The sequence below is a fragment of the Fusarium sambucinum genome, chromosome III, assembly GCF_050947815.1.
Source record: "Fusarium sambucinum isolate potato_lamoka chromosome III, whole genome shotgun sequence".
Taxonomy (NCBI): Eukaryota; Fungi; Ascomycota; class Sordariomycetes; order Hypocreales; family Nectriaceae; genus Fusarium; species Fusarium sambucinum.
The window spans coordinates 2660840-2681403 of NC_139292.1; the positions used below are offsets into that span (position 1 = coordinate 2660840).

A 20564-nucleotide genomic window follows, 5' to 3' on the forward strand; every position below is an offset into this window, starting at 1 on the left:
CGCATAACGGAGATGACTAATCACTTCGCACCGCCACAGTCAGCCTCGCATCATGTGACGTCGGTACAGTTTCATGCTTGCTGCTGGACACGCATCGCATCTAGCTTCAAGGTAGTACCTCTAAACAGGAGCTCTTAGAAAGCTCAATAAGCCTACCTTCATCCGTCGCCAGTCGTCATCAACAAATCAACTCCCCGGATCGTCGATACCACAATCAAAATACCGTCGCAATGAGTCTATACTATGGAGTGGGCGGCATTGGGTCATTTCTGACCGTCGTTGGAGGCTGTACGCGATACCCATCCCCGAGAGGCGTTGCATAGTTGGAGATTTGGTGTACTTTTGCTGACCATGACGCCGTGTTATAGATATGCTCTTCACCGGCAGCGGTGAGTCCTTCGATGTTGGCGCGTTCCTCGAAGCCGTTTCGCCTTATACTTGGGCTACACTGGGCATCGCGCTTTGTATCGGTCTCTCTGTTGTTGGTGCTGCATGGTGCGTATACCCTCATCGATCTAATACACGGCTCTAACGTCAATTCCTCAGGGGTATCTTCATTACAGGCTCATCGATTCTCGGTGGTGGTGTTAAGGCTCCCCGTATCCGAACAAAGAATTTGATCTCCATTATCTTCTGTGAGGTCGTCGCCATCTACGGCGTCATCATGGCCATCGTCTTTTCCCAAAAGGTCGAAAACGTTGGAGGCGCCGAGCTCTACAGCGCCCAATCCTACTACACTGGATACGCCCTCTTCTGGTCTGGTATCACTGTCGGCATGTGCAACCTCATCTGCGGTGTTGCCGTTGGTATCAACGGAAGTGGTGCTGCTCTGGCCGATGCTGCCGATCCCACTCTGTACGTCATCTCTCCTACGATGCCGCATATGGCCCTCCCCTCTAATATCTGTACAGCTTCGTCAAGATCCTGGTCATCGAGATCTTCAGTTCAGTTCTGGGCTTGTTCGGTCTTATCATCGGCCTCCTGGTTTCCAGCAAGGCCCCTGCCTTTGGTGACAAGAAATAAACCCACCACCCGCATTAGAGATCCATCGAGTTCGGTAGCCTTGCTGTCGGCATCATCATTTATGTTCCAAAAGAGACGGAGCGTGTGCGTGCATTGCGCCAATAATACTTGGTCAGGCGTTTGGAAGATTGGCTCGGGAGGACGTGTTTTGGCTGTATCAGTATCAGTACCAGTATCATTTGAAGACGAAGGTGTATATCACGATGTGGGATTTGAATTATATGTTACTAAAGATTAGGATGTCATCAAGGCCTCTGCATTGTATGATTCGATCGATTGCAAGTTGTTATGACGCTGAATACCTAGTTTGTGCCCTTTCGACCTTTGTCATTATTGGTGTTTCCTAAGCAGCTTGGACGGCATTCAACAGCAGGACCTCAACCTTTGACCCCTTCTCCAGCTTACCCTTCCCACTGGGCAGTATAACTAAGGCGTTGGCTGACCTCATACTGCCCACCTTGGAGCTTCGTTGGCCGCCTGTGCTTGTTGCTGAAAGGAGCCCATCCGTGCCAACCGTCACCACAGCACGGTGATACTCGGGCCTAGGGTCCAGAGGGAAATTGTGCGAGATAACGGCTGGAACTCTTGGGAGGCCTGTACTAGAGGCACCAGATAGCTTGTGGAGCGACGGAAGCACAAACAGGTGAAAGGTAACCAGAGCAGATGCCGGGTTACCAGGTAGTGAAAATATAGCCTTGGTAACCCGCTGTCCTGAGTTGTCCTTGACAGGGACCGTAGCAAAGGTAGTCGGCTTTCCAGGCTTCATGGCGACTCGACCAAAGTGGATCGTGCCACCCAAAGAACGCTCGATTGTCGGCTTGAGAAGATCCAACTCTCCCATGGACACGCCGCCAGTAGTAATGAGTAGGTCTGCGCGACGAAGTCCATCGCGAAGGGTCTCTTCCAGTGTGACGGGCTTGTCGCTGGCAATACCCAGATCCACAACCTCATAACCCCATTCTCTGGCGGCAGACATCAGAGTGATTCGGTTTGTATCGCGGACTTCTCCCAGCTTCAAGTCTCCCGGACGATTATACTCAACAATCTCGTCGCCTGTCGAAAGAACGGCTACCACTGGACGTCGGTATATCTTGGCCTCTGAAACCCCTACGGACGCGAGAAGGCCAATCTCGCCACCGACACCACTGATGGTCTCGCCTTTGTTAAGAATAACAGCGCCTTCCTTGACATCACTGCCGACTTCGCGGATGTTTTCGCCCTCCTTAACGCCCTCCACTTGAATTTCCACCTCCTTCTCCTCCTTTCCGTCATCTGACATGGTTTTGAGTACGGTATCCTCTACCATGACAACAGTAGTGGCACCTGGTGGCAAAGGGGCACCAGTAGTAATTCTTGCCAGCTCTCCTTCCTTTAAGGCGCCAATCTCCCCAGGTGCTGCGTGTGATACGGCTGTAACAGGGAATATTCCTTTCAGCTGGCCATCCTTGGGGGCTACAACAGCATAGCCATCGACGATGCTGGCACGGAAAGCAGGCACGTTCTCCTTGGCTTTTATATCCTCGGCCAGAACTGAGTTCACAATTGACTGATCAACTGGAGCAGTAACAACCTCGGGTCCAGGGGTATGCTGTTCGATCAATGCCAGCGCTTCTTCAACTGGAAGCATGGGATATGGTGACTCCCGGTATCGACGAGAAGGTCCGAGTGCAGGGTCATTAGATAATGTAGTTCCAGGCTTTGTATGCCTGACAAGATCCCCATGGTTGTGCCCATGCCCGTGACCGTGCTGATGGTGGCCGCATCCGTGGCCGATGGCTGGGGGCTGATTGTTCTTGTTTGAAATGCCAGCTTCGGCCTCCAGTTTCTTGACTCCCCCAGAGTGGATGGTTCTGGAATTTCCACCTGCCGCTTGGACACATGCATGAGGTAGTGTCTTGATGATCGCCTGAAGGTTCTCCTTGGCGCCCTTGGGCGAGCCAGGTAGGGTGACGATGATGGTTGAGTTACGCACTCCAGCGGCTGGACGAGACATCATTGCAACTTTTTACTGTTATTGTCAGTTGCAATAATAACAACAATGGCCACTCACATGGTGTGACTGTAAGAGAAGCAGCTAGCATGCCATGTACGAGGCCTGGTGCTTGTTTGTGCAATAGAGAAGTCACTGCCTGAACTGATTGTTACATTCATTTGTCCCAAGTCCCTTAAATTGAACTTACCTCAGGGGTGGAATCTCCAGTTGCAAAACCAGTTCCACCGGTTGTAACAACGAGGTTGATGCTATCCGAGCCATCAGTCCAGGCCGTTATCTGGCGTTGAATGGCAAGTACATCATCAGTGACAATTTTTGTATCATAAACCTCCCATTTTCCTTCTCCCTCGTCCTTCAGCACCTGTGTAAGTATAGGACCTGAAGCATCAGCAGAGGCATCTTTAGCTGCTGTCGTTGAGACAATAAGAAGAGCTGCCTTTAGAGGGCCAGAAGCCATGGTCGTAGTGGATAATGGTGTGAGAATATTATTATCAACCTGGAACTCTTCTTGATCCCAATGACAGGATATTCAAGTTCTAATGAAAAGGCCCTAAATAAGAAGTTATGGTAAGCATTTAACTAACAAACATGGAATGATTGACTTCATCAACTGATAACAGCGGGGAAGTGAGCTCTCAGTTGCTGCGGCCCCACTAACCCGGCCATGGTGGAACTTATTCACCCCGAATGGTAACTTCACGGACATGGAACCCAAATTCTTCATCCAGTCATAAGCTTTTATTTACTTGATTCCTCAACTACAACCATCATCATTCATACGACACATCCTGTTCTAGAAGCCTTTCAAAATGGTGCGCATAAAAGAGAGATATCTTCTTGTCAACATCGTTTATCCGCCCGACCCTGCAAAGGCTGCAGAATCAAATTTGCCAGTCTCGGTTCTTCATCACCAGCCAACTATCGAAAAGCTGACTCCTGGCGCTCTGATCAAGGGTATCAGAGCTGAAGTCGCGACATTATACGGTGACTATGGATCTGGAGCATTAATGACCTGCTCCGGTGAGTAATACACGACAATTTCTCAGCGCGTTGCATTACTGACTTAGCTTTAGTGAAATACCTTTCGTTAGCAACTTCAACTTTTATTCTCAAATGTTCAAGAGCTCACTATCAACTGCTCTGGTCCACATTGACCTTTATGGATCGTGTCCCTGTGAAAGACGGCAGATCGTGCATCTTTCGTGTTGTGCGCGTCAGTGGAACAATTCGCAAAGCTGAAGAGGAGGCTATTCGCCAGGCCAAGAGGCTTATTCTCGCCGCTCAAGAAGATACTAGCCCCAAATCTCCGTTCAGTTCGTTGCGGAACCAGGAAGACATGGTCCTCGACATCAATGACGCGTCAAGCGACGAGGAAATGGACGATGCAGATGACTGAACGGGTATCATTACTTTTTGACTACTTTGATCCCACTATCTTTGGGTACTGTCATGTCACCAAAATCAGGATCCATGCCACCTGTCGGGGCGGGAGCTGGTTGTGATTGCTCCATCTCCATGGCTTGTTCTTCCTGGATGCGAGCCTGTTCTTCTTCGGCCTCGCGCTCCATTTGATCATATTCCACTTTCTGGTCGACCCAGCGCTCTTGGATGTCCTGCACCTCCATCATGGACGATTCATTCCTCATGGCAACTGCCCAGACTGTATCATTGGCTCCTTCAGCACCGCCAAAGACGTATCCGCCAGCACGGTCAATGACACGAAGAATATGCATCATGCTCTTCTTGTTCTCGACAGCCAGGACCTCATAGCGCACTAGACCATAGCTCTCGATCAAATTTGCGATCGCTTCGTTGAGTTTGCCAAACTTTTCGCTCCTCAAAGCGGGCGACTCGGTCTCGAGATGGGGTGTCAAATATGTAAGGTCGTCCACGTCTGTGTAGTAATCGAGGTTGAAAGGTAGTTCGTCATAGTCGGCGACTTTGTCGATCTTGGAGAGAATGTTGATGTGTGGCATATCCATCTGAATCATCGCACGAAGAGAGAGGAGGACGTTCGAAACATATAGCGACGGTTGCGTGAGACAGAAGGAATCGGAGAGGTGGACACAAACAAGCTGTCAACAGTCAGTCAGTGCAATCTCGAACAGCGGAAGCCACCAACCCTGAACCCGATTTTCTGGAGCTTATAGAATATGTTTCGCAAAGAGTTGTGATGTGTATATAGTTCCACCTGTCCGGGGCAATCGAAGAGAATGTAGTCTTCGCTGAACTCTTTCAATCCTTCTTCCAACCACTCAAAATTATGTTCCAACTCTTCCAAGGCATACAAGATGCCACCGTTGGGTCCTAGTTTATCATCTTTCATAATCTCCTCGAGCTTAATCAAATTGCGAATGTCAAGTGCTGCAGGGTAGTTCGTATGATCGTTGGCAGGATCGAGATTGACAACGGAACAGGCTCGCCCAATGGCGCCCAGGAACTGATGCACTTGATCGGTCAGCTACACTGTGATAAACGGAACGTTTGTGTTAAACTACTCACTGCCATCACAGTAGGTACTCTTTCCGCAGCCCGGGCTACCGAGAACGAGTTGCGCGAAAGGCATCTTAAGAGCTATCGCAAGATGTTGTTAAGCTCAAGAGCACATGATCAGGAAATAAAGTTGTGAATAGTGATGGCTTGGTGAGACAGTAGGCTTTTACCGTCTGTTTCCTGCACCGAAAGTTACGATATTCTGCTCGTGATAACTGGGACGGTTGACGTAAAATAGGATATTATTTCTCCAAGTCCAACTGTCGAAAGCAATAAAAAGTGACGGCACAAACGGATACCTAGCCCCCCCCTCCATCCACTCCACTGGACTCTGGCCTGCCCGGAACAAATTCAGCGGGCAGCCTCAGTCACTGAACCCTCAGTGAGGTGGGGTAGTATCATCTAACCAATCCTCGGCTTCCAAGCTCCCCTGTAGCTCCGCACTCAATCACAAGCTAAAAGCTTGCGCGCGCAGGAAATGCAGTCACGCTTTCTTTTTTTCCTTTCCCATGTTCTTAAAACCTCGTCACCTCCAAATTTCTCCCTTCCTCCAAACTTCCTCCGCTTCTATGCGGTTCTTTTCTACAGGATGCAACGCTATGATGCCCAGCATCCTCATCATCAGCCATGGCATCTGATCCGTCAAATGCCGCTCAAATGGCCGGCGACGTCGCTGAGACTGTCGCCCATGCCCTCAGCTTCAGCAGCTCCCCTCCCTCCGCGATGAGCACAATGCCTGCCATCACCGTCCATGAGCCTTACACATGGTTTGGCCTCTTTGGGTGGCTGATTCTATCTATCCTGCACATTACATCGACCATCCTTTATTGGGTGATCCGGATCGCGACTATCAATGTCCCTTCCTTTTTATTCCACTTGTTCTCCACAAGCTGGACAGTCACCATGAATGCCACCACGCTGTATGTCATCCGATGTACTCTGTTGGCCTTCAACTCTAACAGTCGTGTAGCATGTTCATCATGGCAGCTGTCGTGTCGGCCGTCAGTTGGGTTGTGAGATATCGCATCCTCAACATGTACTCTCGTTTGCCTCCAGAGCCCCAGCGCAAAGAGCCGGAGATCGACCTTTTCCCAGACACTCACGAGGAGGGTTCCAAGTCGGGCTTGGCAAACTATCTGGACGAGTTCCTGAGTGCTATCAAGATCTTTGGCTACCTGGAGCGACCTGTCTTTCATGAGTTGACTAGAAGCATGCAAACAAGGAAACTCATTGCCGGAGAAACTATCAACCTTGAAGAAGAAAAAGGCTTCTGTATTGTCGTCGATGGATTGGTTGAGATATTTGTCAAGTCAAACCGAAGCCCACGTGCCGCCGCTGCCTCTCGAGGACACCTTGATTTGGATTCGTCCGATGAGGATGATGACGCTCCCGGTCAACAGACATATCAGCTTTTGACAGAAGTTCGCAATGGAGCGCCTATGTCGTCGCTGTTCTCTATTATGTCTCTCTTTACAGAGGATGTTGGACTGCGGCCAAACGAAGAAAACGAGGATCCTTCTTTGCATCCCGCCAAAAGTAGTGGTCTTCGCCACCCGACTTTTGAGAAGCCGATCAATGTGTCTATGCCTGGCACGCCTCAAGATCATGATGACTTTGAAGCAGATGAGAAGAAGCCTGAAGGCCTTGGTGTTTCTGGTATAGAAACTGAACAAGCTTCCATTCCACCTATCTCACTGGATGGCTCCACTCCCCCTCCTTCCCGGCCCACCAGGCCGCCTATGCCATCAAGAGCGACATCAGGCTCGGCGCATCCAGACATTATTGCGCGCGCAACTGTTGATACTACGATTGCCATCATTCCCGCGAGTGCTTTCAGGAGACTTATCAAGATATATCCTAAGGCTACTGCACACATCGTCCACGTCATCCTCTCCCGATTCCAGAGAGTTACTCTTGCCCAGGCTTTCAACTATCTGGGCTTGACCAGCGAGGTACTGCAGACGGAGAAGAGCATGATCAAGTATACTATGTGCCAGCTCCCCAACATCTTACGAGGTGATGCCCTGGAGCGCCTCAAGGAGAAGTTCAAACGGGAGCGTGAACGTAGCGAGGAGGAAGATGACACGAAGGGTATTGCACTGCACAACTCAGCATCTACTCACCGGCGTCGGTCTAGCACCGGACTGCGGAAGGAGGCCATGTTGCAGTCAATGACAAAACTGAGAGGGACTTCAGTTGTCACCAGTACCATCGCGCCACCTCGTGAGCGAGCTTCGCCTCATACCCCGAGTCCTGGAGACTTACTGTCTAATACACAGTTGCCTGGACGTGGGACATCACGCGTTTCTCCAACAGATCAACGAGCTGTCTCGGGAGCTTCGATCAGACGGCAAGGTGTCAATCCAAAGGATGATCGGTTTTTTAACGACCCCTTCGACTCAAGGAGGCTGGGTCGCATGACGTTGGATCCACGAGAAACTGTCGATGAAGACAACCTCTTCCGTGCCTCCATCCTGGAATGCATGTTCAAGTCACTCGGACTGGATACCAATGGAAGTGTGTCCCGCGAGCCGGAGTCTATGGAGGGCTCCCCCAAGCTGGTTTCGGTCGATCATCGGCGGTCAAGATTTTACAACCAGAACAATGCCTTCGGTTTCATGCCTCCTTACGATGGCTCTGTCGATGGCGAGACGGAATCGGTGACATCAAACGGGACTGCCCTGCACGCTCCTGTCAGTGCTCACAACCTTGCCAACGATATGAAAGACGAGGTTGAGATCGTATTTTTCCCCAAGGGCTCGGTTCTTGTTGAACAGGGCGAGCGAAACCCCGGTCTATACTATGTCGTTGATGGGTTCCTAGACATTGGCACGAGTAGCGAGGGCGATGCTCACAACATCCTCAAGTCTAGCGGGTTTGGCAAATCGCAGCAAGATCCATCATCGCCTGATCCGTCTGACATGGGATCGTTTCCCACGCTGGCAAGGACTGAAGCTGCACGAGATCAAGCCGAGGCCGAAACACAACAGTCAGCCTCAAAGAAGCCCCGTCGCAGCATAGCTTTGGTCAAACCCGGTGGACTCGCTGGCTACATTGGGAGTGTTTCCTCATATCGATCCTTTATTGATGTGGTGGCGAAGACTGATGTGTACGTGGGCTTTTTGCCTCGCGCTTCACTTGAGCGCATTGTGGACCGCTATCCAATCGTTCTCCTCACAATGGCTAAGCGATTGACCAATATCCTGCCACGCTTGATCCTGCACATTGACTTTGCTCTGGAATGGGTTCAAGTCAATGCTGGCCAGGTCCTCTTTCATGAAGCCGATGAAAGCGAAGCCATTTACATCGTTCTCAATGGGCGCTTGCGTATGGTCCAAGAACGCAAGGGTGGCAGTGGTGGTGTCACCGCTTTGGCTGAGTATGGTCAAGGTGACAGTGTCGGTGAACTCGAGGTGCTTACGGAGACCGTCCGCCCAGGCACTTTGCACGCTATTCGAGACACGGAGTTGGTAAAATTTCCTCGCACGCTGTTCAACAGCTTGGCACAGGAACACCCAAACATCACGATCAAGATCTCAAAGATCATCGCATCGAGAATGAGGGCAATTGTTGATGACACATCCAAATTTTCCTCCAAGGACGCCAGTGCTAGCCCAAAGACATTGATGCGAAAGTCAAACATGAATCTTCGAACAGTGGCTATCCTTCCTGTCACGGCTGGCGTACCTGTTGTTGAGTTTGGAAATCGTCTCATGAACGCACTCGCTCAAGTTGGCCCAGCAAATGGTGCCACTTCCCTCAACCAGGCTGCTATTCTCAACCATCTTGGCAAGCACGCCTTCAACAAGATGGGAAAGCTCAGGCTCTCTCAGTATCTTGCTGACTTGGAAGAAAAATACGGCCTGGTTGTTTATGTTGCAGGTAAGCAGTGACTGTTTTCTTTTTTCTTTCAGCAACTCCTTTCATGATGATAAAATCACACATAGACTCCAGAGGCAAAGCCGATGTTGGTTCTATAACTCTAATTTTTTCCTGACTATTGCCATATGACAAAACATTTTTGAACTCTTGTATGGGCGCTGTAAGCTAACATCATTGTTCACTAGATACTAATGTCAACTCCCCATGGACGCAGACTTGTATCACGCAAGCAGATAGCATTCTCTTGGTGGGCCTCGCAGAAGGATCACCGGCAATTGGTGAGTACGAGCGCTTCATGCTTGGCATGAAGTCTACGGCTAGAAAGGTTCTGGTTTTGCTGCATGCCGAACGTTACTCTCGGCCTGGTCTCACCCGTGCTTGGCTCCAGAATCGCATGTGGATTAATGGAGGTCATTGTCACATCCAAATGGCCTTCAGGACAAACCAGATGCCAGTGCATCCTCCGAAGAAACTCGGACAAGCACTCAAGGAGCGTGTGCAGGTGTTACAGGCCGAGATACAGAAATACACCTCTCGCAAGGTGCATCATACTCCGTACTATTCGCCTGATTCGCCTTTCAAGGGTGATTTCCACCGCCTGGCACGACGGCTGTGTGGCAAATCAATTGGACTTGTACTTGGCGGAGGCGGTGCACGAGGTATTACCCAAATCGGTATCATCCGCGCCATGGAAGAAGCTGGAATTCCTATTGATCTGATTGGAGGAACTTCAATCGGTGCCTTTGTTGGAGCCCTCTATGCTCGCCATGCGGATGTTGTGCCCATGTTTGGATTCGCCAAAAAGTTTGCTGGTCGCATGGCCAGTCTTTGGCGTTTTGCTCTCGATTTGACGTATCCTTCCGCCTCGTACACTACGGGACACGAGTTCAACCGTGGCATTTTCAAAGCACTCGGTGACACCCAAATGGAAGACTTCTGGCTTGAGTACTACTGCAACACAACTAACATCAGTAAGAGCCGGGCGGAGTTTCATACCAGTGGTTATGCCTGGAGGTATATCCGCGCCTCCATGTCCCTTGCCGGTTTGCTTCCACCTCTGTGCGACGAGGGCAGTATGCTACTTGATGGTGGCTACATTGACAACTTGACTGTGTCGCACATGAAAGGCCTTGGTGTTGACATAATCTTTGCTATCGACGTAGGTGCCTTGGATGATGATACACCGCAAACGTATGGTGACTCGCTGTCTGGGGCGTGGGCGTTTGTCAATCGATGGAATCCGTTCTCGTCTCACCCAAACCCTCCAACTCTTGCGGAGATCCAGGGACGGCTAGCATATGTGTCGAGTGTTGATGCTCTGGAACGTGCCAAGACGATGGCGGGATGCATCTACATGCGACCGCCGATTGACGACTACGGAACGCTCGACTTCCACAAGTTTGATGAACTGTACCAGCTGGGATACAAGTATGGACAAGAGTTTTTCAACAAGATGAAAGAGCAAGGAGTCTTGCCCTTGGTAGAAGAGACGGAGGCTAAGAAGGCGCTTAGACGCACGATGGCACCGCGACGAGCGAGTATCTGATTTTGTGTTTTGTTTTGTAAATGGTGTGTTTCGTACTAGAGTAGATAGCAGTGTCTGTTCTCTAGAATAGAAGCCCGATCTAGACAATCATCAATGCTCACCGATTTAAGTCACCTGATGGGTCTTGGTACTGCAGAGTTACGTGAAGATGCATTTTGGGTGTGAAGAATTGCTTTGTTTGGGTACGCCAGGTCTGCCCAGGGCAAAGCGTGAGGGGAGATGACGATATGGGTGACATCATTTGGGACTTGTTCGAATTGGACCCTGGCACGTAACCCAAGGGCACGTCACCCCCCGACTTGGCCCCCCTGTTCATTGAGTCTTGAGTTGACGATGGCGCAATGACATTCACCCTTTGAATGTTTGAGTGGCCCCCCGGGTATGCAATCTGGCAGCTGGCAGCGGGGACAAGGTTCAACTGTTTAAGATCCAAGGCCTTTAGTTTTGGGGTCTTGCAAGTTTATTATTACCGTTAGGTTTGCTCCTTTTTCTATCTTTCCTCAGCTCAAGCTGCATACAAAGCAACTCTGAAAAGATATGACATGACACATGCTTAAGGCCTGCCTTTAATAGCATTATATTATTCATCATACACTACAACCTCGATTTACATTCGAGTCTCTTGTAACACTGCAAACATAACTCTCCACGACCTAAAACTTCACTATCTCACAACCGCCATCACCATGGGACGACGAGATACCTGCTCTGAACCTCCTCGAGGCCACCGACAATCTCGTCGACAACAACCTGAGGCTCGTCGCGAACATAAACAGTTCCAAAAAGAGAGAGGCTTTGACTGGACACCAGGCCTTGTTCTCGCCCTGATAGGCGCTGTCACCTTTTTCAGCAAAGACTTTGACAAGTACAAGCAGAGGCACGAATGGCGTGACGAAGACTCCCAGGACAATAGAAGCAGAGATGATGGCCGAGGAAGGAGGAGGTATCGATCAAGCAGTCGACGTCCAGACTATTACGAGGATGATGACGATTATTATTACGATCGACGTAGCAGAGGATACAGTCGTTGAGGATAGTATGGTGGCATGACTATTATAACGAAAGACATGAATATGGTAAACACGGGGGCATGGGGAAACAAACACAAGGAGCATATGAAATGGTTGCATTTTAGATTCGCATTACAATAGCATCAACACAGGCAAATACACACAGAAACCACTTTGTAACATATTGCTCGCTCTTGGATATCTAAGTTGTTTTCTAATAACCGGTCTAACTACCTCTTTAAGCCTTCTTTGCAATCTCAGCCTCGGCAGTCTCAACCAAGATGTCAAACATGCGCTGAACATGCTCTTCCTCCACCTTGGTCACACCAGTACACACACGAATAGCAACCTTGTCATTCACAACAGTGGACGTAAGATAGAACTCGCCTGCCGCGTTGATGGCCTCATACACCGCCTCGGTACGGTCATTCATCTCCTGATCATCTGCACCATTGACTCTAACCGTGATGAGACCGAACCGCGCAGGCGTAAAGATAGTAAAGATGTCCCTGCGAGATGCAAGCTTGGTCTCAAGACTCTCACCAAGCTCGACACCGTGGCGGATGTGCTTCTGAAGACCGCTGATGCCAAAGCTTCGCATGACGAACCATAGCTTGAGAGAGCGGAAACGACGACCAAGAGGTATCTGCCAGTCACGGTAGTCGGTGACGAGCTCATCATCGCTGAACTGGTTACGTAGATAGGGAGGCTTGATGCTGAGAGCCTGGATTAGCCATGCGCGACGACGCACCCAGACAGCAGAGCAGTCAAAGGTAGTGAGCAGCCACTTGTGGGGGTTGAAGCTGAACGAGTGGAACGATGAGAATGCCTTGGGTAGATGTTGGTTCTCCTCGAGAACGAGGGCCGAGCCTGCATAAGCAGCGTCGACATGAACCCAGACATCCTGAGGCGTGTCAAAGGTTGGCTTGAGAGCTTGGACGATGCCCTCAAAGTCATCGACAGCGCAGACATCAGTGGTTCCAAGTGTGGCGGTCATGAAAAAGGGCTCCAGGCCACGAGATCGTAGGTTCTCGATGGTGGCGGCCACAGCCTTCCCCTTGAGCGCAAAGCCGTCGGCCTCGAAAACGGGGATAGTGGCGAAGCGGATGCCGAGAACCTGGGCGGCTTTCTTGGTGCTCGAGTGTGTGCCTGAACTGCCGAGAGCGACAAGTTTACTTCGGTGGTTCCAGAGGGCGTCTTCCTTTTCTTCGCTATCATCGGGGAGGTGGGCAGTCACAGCAGCGAGGTACTTTTCCCTCGCAGCACACATGTTAGTGAGGATAGCCTCACTGGCACTCCCGTGGATGACTCCTCCTCCGTGAGTAGAACCGCCACTGAGATAGCACTCTGGAAGACCCAATGCCTGTGCAAGCCAGTCCATGACAATAGTCTCAAGCTCGGTGACAGCAGGACTGCAGATCCAGTTGAAGTGGGCGCCGTTGAAGGCGTTGGAATACATCTCAGCCAGGGCAGAAGGGTAACTGGTGGAGCATGGGAAGAAAGCCATGAAGCGAGGGCTTGACCAGTGTGTTATGCCAGGGAAGATCTTGGACTGGATATCATGATGGATGGCGGACCAAGGCTCTGGGTCCATGGGGGGAGCGGAGGGGAGAAGGGGACGAAGATAGCCTGGTTTGACGTTTGAGACGACGCGGTGATCGGCGACATTTTCATGATAATCAGTTACTGTAGTGAATTTTGATTAGTATGGGTTTTGGCTTGAATGAGGGTATAACTTACTCTCGTCAATGGCAGCCTTGGCGGCCAGGCGGAATTCCTGAGCGTCCATGATGTAGTATGAGATGATGTTGGTTATAAAGTATGAGAGGGATATATATGAGTCCAAGATTAAATGAGAGTTATTGAGGTTGTGCATGAAATGCTGGAAAGCGAACGTTGTCCGTCTTTATATCGAAATAGTACATATGAAAAAGAAGAGAATCAATTAATATTAGAGGTCCAGTTCAAGTAAAGAATGATAGTGTCCATTCCCATTGTGAAATCTGGAGTTTAGCCTCCCCCGCCCAATCCATTCACTCAACCGAGGGTGGTTTTTTTGACTGTCTCCCATCTTTCCTCTACTGAGGTTAGTCTGTTGTCTCCAACTATTGTTTGAACTTGTTTCCGGGGGGCGAGTCTTCAACTCTTGGCCCGAGTTTAATATTGTTCTACCCTTGAAAGAATTGTTCTTGTTTGCTTAATTACGAAGTAGTCGTAGAGTTTAACCAATGGTCTTTAGTGGTTAGGGGGCCTATATTACAGTGGGAAAAGGTTGGTAGCTTTTACTGGGCAAACATGGCTTCGGGATTGGGTCGGATCTAAAGTTCTTGGTATTGTTCTGTGCATGAGGGCTGACTTGAACAGCAAACAGACATAATTTCGTGTTAATTAGAAGACGAGCTCATTTTGGTTCATTTTGCAGTTTCGGGACTTGATTATACCATTACCAAGGGATCTATCCATTCTATCATGACCAAAGATATTGACCCAAGATATGCTTTTCATATATGTCAGGTATCTAGGCAGTCAATTATTCCTGCAGAACCATCTCAACGGTATCAAAACCTTGCAACGCCACCAAATCAACGAACAATACCAAGCCTGTAACGCTGGGATCAGCCTTACCGTGAACCTCCTGTCGATCTTTATCTGTCTAGTCTGGTAGATAATGCTCAGCAAAGACTAGATACAGGTCTCGGGTCCTGAAATCCGCATAAGTTTCAAATCACGTTTCTCGATTCTCTTTGTCTTTTGGATACCAAGTTGTGCCATGTTCTATTGTTTCGTCGACACCGCTCTTGAGGCTGAGGTTTGTTTTATGTCTAGTATTACGCCGCCCAGAGAACAATGGCTCGCTTCTTCGCCTTCCGAAATCATGGTCTGTGTGTTTACCGGTATGCTGGTTAACTAGTTGTGGGTGGTGTTGTTTGTCTTTGTTCTACTGAATTGTTCTCTGTTGTTGCGGGCGGATAAGGGATGGTTGAGCTAGGGTCCTTACATATTGTTCTATAGCATCCTACGAGATACATTGATGAATAATCCAGTTCAGCTAACCTCGCTGAGGATGCCATTTACCATCACTGGACGTTATTCATGCTTTTACTATTACAGTGTTAATGTGTTTATTGTCAATCCATGTCCATGTCCATACCCAATCTTATCTCTTGACTCTCAATTAAAAAAGACCCAATTAGAACCTCTTAAAACCCCAGTCAGAAAAAAGAGAGACAAAACCCGCTCCTTCCGTCCCGTCCTGCACGATCCCGACTTGGCTTCTAGCCCTCCCCAATTTTAACCAATAGAATAGACTCTCTTGTCTCTATACTGCAAGGCGAGAAGATCATGAGATTTTCCGCGGTAATAGCATGGAAAAGAGTTTCGTCTCTAAATGTAACGCGACTTTTAGACAACAATATCCTACAATTGGGAGCGGTTTTGGCCGAACACGCCCACGTGTCTTATCATCCGATCACAATTCCCATGTATTATTTTTTTTGGAGCTGGTTGATGAATGACTCAAGAGTGGTGTTATTCAAGGTTATAATACGTAATTTTTAATGCGGCAGTCGTCACCAGCCAAGTCAATGTACATTTTCAATAAGGTTCGGAAACGAGAGACAATTGCATCACCATCAATGAGACATAAGTAATGTTGTGAAGATATTATCATTCCTCTATAACAAAAAAGTAAAGCGGTGTGTTGTGGTATCGTGTAACCACGTCTTCTGTAAATACATAGTAAAATAGTCGCTTCCAGGAATGCTTTGCCTGGTTTTCCCCTTTTGAATTCCCATGTTGATGCTTGTGGTGAATGTGTATGCAAATCCTCCAAAACTCCTTTAACAAAAAAGCCAAGAACCCTCTCTTGACGAGATCGAATCGTTTTTGAAAAATGTCGAAAACTCCTCGCTGAATGATGCATCTAATCTAGTAGAAGAAAAAAGCAAAGTCGTAAAAATGTTTCCAATCCTCCTCTATATCTGGAAAACGTGGTATCATGAGAACTTTTGATGGTAGATCCTCCTCCATTAAATATCCATTAAGTGTATGTTGTTGTTGTTGTTGTTGCTGTTGCTGTTGTCGACAATATTTAAGCAACTGCCACAGGACGCATTCGCATATCCTCATAGCCAGGAAGAATGCTGTTGCCCATATAGCGATCAGAAGGAATCTGCATCAGGCGGGACTGCAGGTGGTCGATCTCGCCTTGCTCAGCTTCGGCGATAGCGGCGTCGAATGAAGGAAGCTCATCGTCGTCGGCCTGGTTGTAGGTGTTCTCGACGGCAATCTGAACGGGAATGCTGAGGTTGATGTTGGTGTTCATAGGTCCCACCGAAAGGGTGAGGTGAATGATGTATGCGCGTGCGCTGATGCAAGAGTAAAATGTTGGCAGGAAAAGCTTGTTGCCGCTGGTGGGCAGGTTGAAGGGGACATCGAGGGTAGCATAGCGGCGGACGTTGTACTTGCTAGCCTTCTTGGTTCGCTGGGCGTCGTCCGACTCAGAAGATTCTCCCTCATTCCAGAAAGCGCTGTCATAGCCAGAGTCTCGTCGTGAGGCGGGAGCCTCATTCTCCCAAACCAGCTGGGTGTCGGGGCGCATGGGGACAGGTGTGGTGGTGGAGTATGTGAGCGAAGGGGTGCTTCCATGCTTGATGCGAGCACCCAGGTTGGGGAGGTGGTTCATGGGAGTGCTGCTGAAGAAAGTGGTCGAGTGAAGCTTGGCGCTGACCGAGTTGATCTTGGGAGGAGTGACATCCTTGGAGGTTGACTTGAACTCAAAGTTGACCTTCAAGTTGGTGCCACTGGCGTTGAGGAAGTTGCCAGAAAGCATGATAGCACTGGGCTGAGATGCGGTGGTGGTCAGCTCACCCTGCTTAGCAGTAAAGAGATTCTTGCGGATAGGCTTGGTCTTGGAGAGGCAGTAGCGCTCATCGTCAGGACAAATCTCAAGGGGAGCATCCTCGGGAACTGCAGGAAGAACCTTGATCATGTGGAAGGCATCCAAAGGTGCAGAGCGTCCCTCCTCAGCGCTGTTCTTGGTGGCGACGGCGCGGATGCCATACTCGATGTGAGACATATCAGGGGACTGGTCGTTGCGCTCCCAGAAGCCCATAGTGGGAGGGAGCTGAAGGTGTTGGTCCCTAATACCCTCATGCTCAACAGTGTGGTTGCAAGCACTGAGAGTGAGCTGGTGAGGAACCACAAAGTGGAAGGGGATTGTGTATGTGCGACCAGCCTCGAAAACGTGGTTTCGGGGAAAGTCTGCAGGGCTGAGAGGCATACGAAGCTTCATGAAAGGACGAGAAGCATAGTTGGCACTGGAGTACTGGCTGAGGAAGTCAACACGAGTGTAACCAATGCCGGTGAAGAAAATGTCGAATCCATCATAGGCAACATCTCTTTGGGTGTTGATGATGACGTTGCCAGTGATCTTGGAGCCAGAAGTGTATGACTTTGAGGACCAGTGCTGGTCGAGCTTGATGTCGATGCCAGACTTGGCAGGGTCAGGACGAGGCCTGTTAGACCGAGGTCCGTTGTCCGAAGCAGGAGTGGACATTGTAGTATCGCGAGAAAGCGAGAATACTGAGTTGATACTTTAAAGCTGAATGAGATAGATGACGATATGATATGTGTAGACAGATGCGCTGGGCTCCAGTGATATATATACTATTCATATAAAAGTGCGGCGACTCCATGTCCGTTCACGGTACCGTACCGTTACTTTGGTTCGTGCTCGAGCTTGCCCTGTCTGGGTTGCTGAGCTGCGTTACAGGGGAGGGGCGTTGAAGGTACAGGGGTGTGTGTACTGTGAGTCTCCATCGGTGGGCCTTAGAGGGGGAGGGGAGGGAGCGCGTGTTCTTGTTGCTGGGTCTGGAGACTCTGCAATTATTGTTAGATCGTGGTCGAGACTGTGAGTAATTTGATGATGGTTTATTAATTCGGATATTGAGACGAAGACGCACGTTTCATGCAATTACCTCTACTGAGCTTTGTAATTGTTGTGACGGCAGAGAATATCCATATCGATTTTCCATAAAAAGACACTGATGATTCAGCAATTTAAGAATTAATGAGGATAATGACGCTTGCTATATTTGGTTGCCGTCACTATTGCACAACCTCTTGAGGGGGATGCGTGCTGGCAGGTGGCTTGAGATCGGGATGATACGCCGAGCACATCATAAGACACTATTTTAGCCATGTCCTGACGATCCGGAAGGGTTGGAGAAGAGTCCTTTTTTTCTCCTTATTTCCAAGTCATGTTCTTTAGGGCGATAGGCCAGATGAGAGTTGGAGAAGACATTAAACCATGAATATCAAATTTGGAGTAAGTCAGGACGGGAGCACGGATTGTGTTGATCACCAGATGCCACGAAAACTTTACAACACATGGGAAGAAAACAATATTAGACAGTCAGTCTGCACTCTTTGCTGCCGTGTTTCCCTTTCCAGCTCCGACATGCCTAACCTCGTCAATAAAAGACACGAAATGTTTACACACCCAGAGCGTGTTTGAAAGAGTCAGATCAAACATGAGACCCTCTCTTCTTACCTCAGGAATACCCACGATGACTACCAGAGTCTCCGTAGCGGTACTCTGTACCGGTACCTGACTCCACGAAGCTCCTCGCCTTCACTTACAATGAAGGAAGAAAAAATCAACAAGTGGGGGTTTAGCTATAGAAAAAAATAGACGCTTCTTTCTTCGACCGGGGTTCGACAAATCGTGCATGACTAGCGTGGAAGGCGGGTCAGGTCTTGAGTGCCGAAAGATCCAAATGCGAAATGCAAGTGCAAGTCCAAAGGAAAGAAAGAGTCAAAGGGGTCCCCTTCCCTTTCCCTTTCCAGCTGTGGTAAGGCGTTCCTGCCACTCATTCTCCTTCCCGTAAATGTGCACAAGCTATTGGTGGTTAGTTTACTTGATCAATTACCTAGCAAGCACCTAATAGCCCCTGCCCTGGCCTTGCCACCCTTCTGACCTTCTCCAACAGATCCCGTTCCTGCCTGTGCGTTGTGTGTGTGTGTGACCATCTCCAACACCTGCTAATAATAAAACATCCGATTATCGGCAGGAAAAGAGGAGGCTCGTGAAGTGGAAGCTCTTTCCTTTGTTCCTTCCAACGGAGGTTTAACTTTTGGTTAAGGTAGGACGCTACAGATCTTGGCGCGGATTTGACTACCTATGTTTCTCTTTGTAAGTGAAATTGAAATTACCACATCAAAATATACAATCTCAAACATCTTTATCTTTTCATTCCCATTTAATGCAAATACACTTCTGTGAGCTCGATCCCCATTTTCAAACGTGTTCGTGATCCCTATCAACCGGTCAACGGAAGTATTTGTTTAGGTGTCTATTTCGGCTGCCACCGCTACAAAGTCACCATCATGGCTCGACAAGTTTTTGCTCCGAGTTCAAAGCCGACACATCGGATTTACATAGACTAACTGCAAGGTACAATTCAGTTCATTCTTCTTTCTTGGTTTCCATGCATGTGTTGCATGGTTCTAGCATTTTCTGTCAGCCGGCCCGGCCACCAAGAGCCTCATAACCTAGACAGAGATCCTCCCACCCTTACAAACCATGGCCCGGAGATTCTATTCCTCAAACTTGTCACCAAAATGGAAACACAATATGGTTATCGAGATCGGGGCACGTCACTAATGATGGTCAATTCCTGATGACTTCCTTGGCTTGCGCTCTTGATCCTTTCATCATGACGGTTAACTCGTGCAGACCGGGGAAGAGACTGGAGTTTGATGACTTCATGATTCCCCACGTTTTGCCATCTGCGTGCAATTAAGGCCAATCCACAGGCGGCGTTCGGCTTGGAGAATGAACCCCTACAGGCGGATTAGGGTACACCAAAGAAAATTATCCCCAGACTCGCCTGACCGAAAGAAAGAAAGAAAGAACAAATCAACCTGACACATACCATCGCTCGTCTCTGGGCAAACGACCGATGCTATCATCTCATCGGTGGAAATGCCGTAGACCGGCGGTCAGAACTGAAGCGCTTCAGCTGATTACAGAACGAGAACCAGATCCTTTTTGCCGCTTCCCGTCCCCTTCTCCGTCCCCATTTCCGTTGCTGGGCTAGGGTAAGGAAGCATCGTGAGAATCAACGTGGCCGGTCAGTCGGCGGTCGTCGTGTTCTAGACAAAACAGGGGAGAGTCGCATATTTCGAATTCCCATTACATGATGGCTCCTACAACAATTCCTCGTTTGATCTGGCCTACTCATTCGACAAGCTAGGGGTCCCCTTGCGTTTAACCGTTTCGACGTCTGTGCCCGGTTCGAGAACCTGGAGTCGGCCCAGCTAGCTCAACTCATTTTTGTTCCTGCCTGACTCTGTCTCTGTTTGTCGAAATGCAGATAGAATAGCTTCGCTTCCCCTCAGGACTAAAGCCAAACTTATCCCTGTCAGGACCAAACGTGCAGGATAAGCTTTGGAGATGGAGTCTGGGTACCAGCCGGTGTCGCGTTGCCTGGCCTGGGGATAGGGCACCATAGTTTCGACCCCAGAAGACCCCGAGTCAACTCGAGTGACAAGACCCAGTCAACACGATGCGTGGCAGCGCCTCGTCACGCATCGTAGGCTTCGTTTCCGTCTT

At 49.2% G+C, this 20564-nt stretch overlaps 8 protein-coding genes across 8 annotated transcripts; 4 read left to right on the forward strand and 4 right to left on the reverse strand.

The window, feature by feature from the left end:
* Positions 1 to 230: 230 nt before the first annotated feature.
* On the forward strand, positions 231 to 1023 carry FSST1_011058 (H(+)-transporting V0 sector ATPase subunit c''; the record flags this gene model as incomplete). Its single annotated transcript, XM_083234153.1, has 4 exons — positions 231 to 288; positions 369 to 495; positions 547 to 855; positions 912 to 1023. 4 exons carry the CDS (start codon positions 231 to 233, stop codon positions 1021 to 1023), a joined length of 606 nt encoding a protein of 201 aa, XP_083080754.1.
* Positions 1024 to 1366: 343 nt separating this feature from the next.
* FSST1_011059 (uncharacterized protein) lies at positions 1367 to 3473 on the reverse strand (the record flags this gene model as incomplete). The annotated part of the gene is made up of 3 exons (XM_083234154.1): positions 1367 to 3024; positions 3074 to 3152; positions 3204 to 3473. 3 exons carry the CDS (start codon positions 3471 to 3473, stop codon positions 1367 to 1369), a joined length of 2007 nt encoding a protein of 668 aa, XP_083080755.1.
* A 352-nt stretch (positions 3474 to 3825) lies between these two features.
* On the forward strand, positions 3826 to 4412 carry FSST1_011060 (RNA-binding protein POP5; the record flags this gene model as incomplete). Its single annotated transcript, XM_083234155.1, has 2 exons — positions 3826 to 4036; positions 4090 to 4412. 2 exons carry the CDS (start codon positions 3826 to 3828, stop codon positions 4410 to 4412), a joined length of 534 nt encoding a protein of 177 aa, XP_083080756.1.
* A 10-nt stretch (positions 4413 to 4422) lies between these two features.
* FSST1_011061 (GTPase GPN2) lies at positions 4423 to 5582 on the reverse strand (the record flags this gene model as incomplete). Its single annotated transcript, XM_083234156.1, has 3 exons — positions 4423 to 5091; positions 5139 to 5464; positions 5519 to 5582. 3 exons carry the CDS (start codon positions 5580 to 5582, stop codon positions 4423 to 4425), a joined length of 1059 nt encoding a protein of 352 aa, XP_083080757.1.
* Positions 5583 to 6136: 554 nt separating this feature from the next.
* FSST1_011062 (lysophospholipase) lies at positions 6137 to 10937 on the forward strand (the record flags this gene model as incomplete). The annotated part of the gene is made up of 3 exons (XM_083234158.1): positions 6137 to 6429; positions 6480 to 9391; positions 9577 to 10937. 3 exons carry the CDS (start codon positions 6137 to 6139, stop codon positions 10935 to 10937), a joined length of 4566 nt encoding a protein of 1521 aa, XP_083080758.1.
* Positions 10938 to 11623: 686 nt separating this feature from the next.
* Positions 11624 to 11968, forward strand: FSST1_011063 (uncharacterized protein; the record flags this gene model as incomplete). Its single annotated transcript, XM_083234159.1, has 1 exon — positions 11624 to 11968. The coding sequence occupies one exon, from the start codon at positions 11624 to 11626 to the stop codon at positions 11966 to 11968; it is 345 nt and encodes a 114-aa protein (XP_083080759.1).
* A 217-nt stretch (positions 11969 to 12185) lies between these two features.
* On the reverse strand, positions 12186 to 13736 carry FSST1_011064 (pyridoxal phosphate-dependent transferase; the record flags this gene model as incomplete). Its single annotated transcript, XM_083234160.1, has 2 exons — positions 12186 to 13633; positions 13688 to 13736. The coding sequence occupies 2 exons, from the start codon at positions 13734 to 13736 to the stop codon at positions 12186 to 12188; spliced, it is 1497 nt and encodes a 498-aa protein (XP_083080760.1).
* A 2301-nt stretch (positions 13737 to 16037) lies between these two features.
* FSST1_011065 (uncharacterized protein) lies at positions 16038 to 17504 on the reverse strand (the record flags this gene model as incomplete). Its single annotated transcript, XM_083234161.1, has 1 exon — positions 16038 to 17504. The coding sequence occupies one exon, from the start codon at positions 17502 to 17504 to the stop codon at positions 16038 to 16040; it is 1467 nt and encodes a 488-aa protein (XP_083080761.1).
* Between the last annotated feature and the right edge of the window lie 3060 nt (positions 17505 to 20564).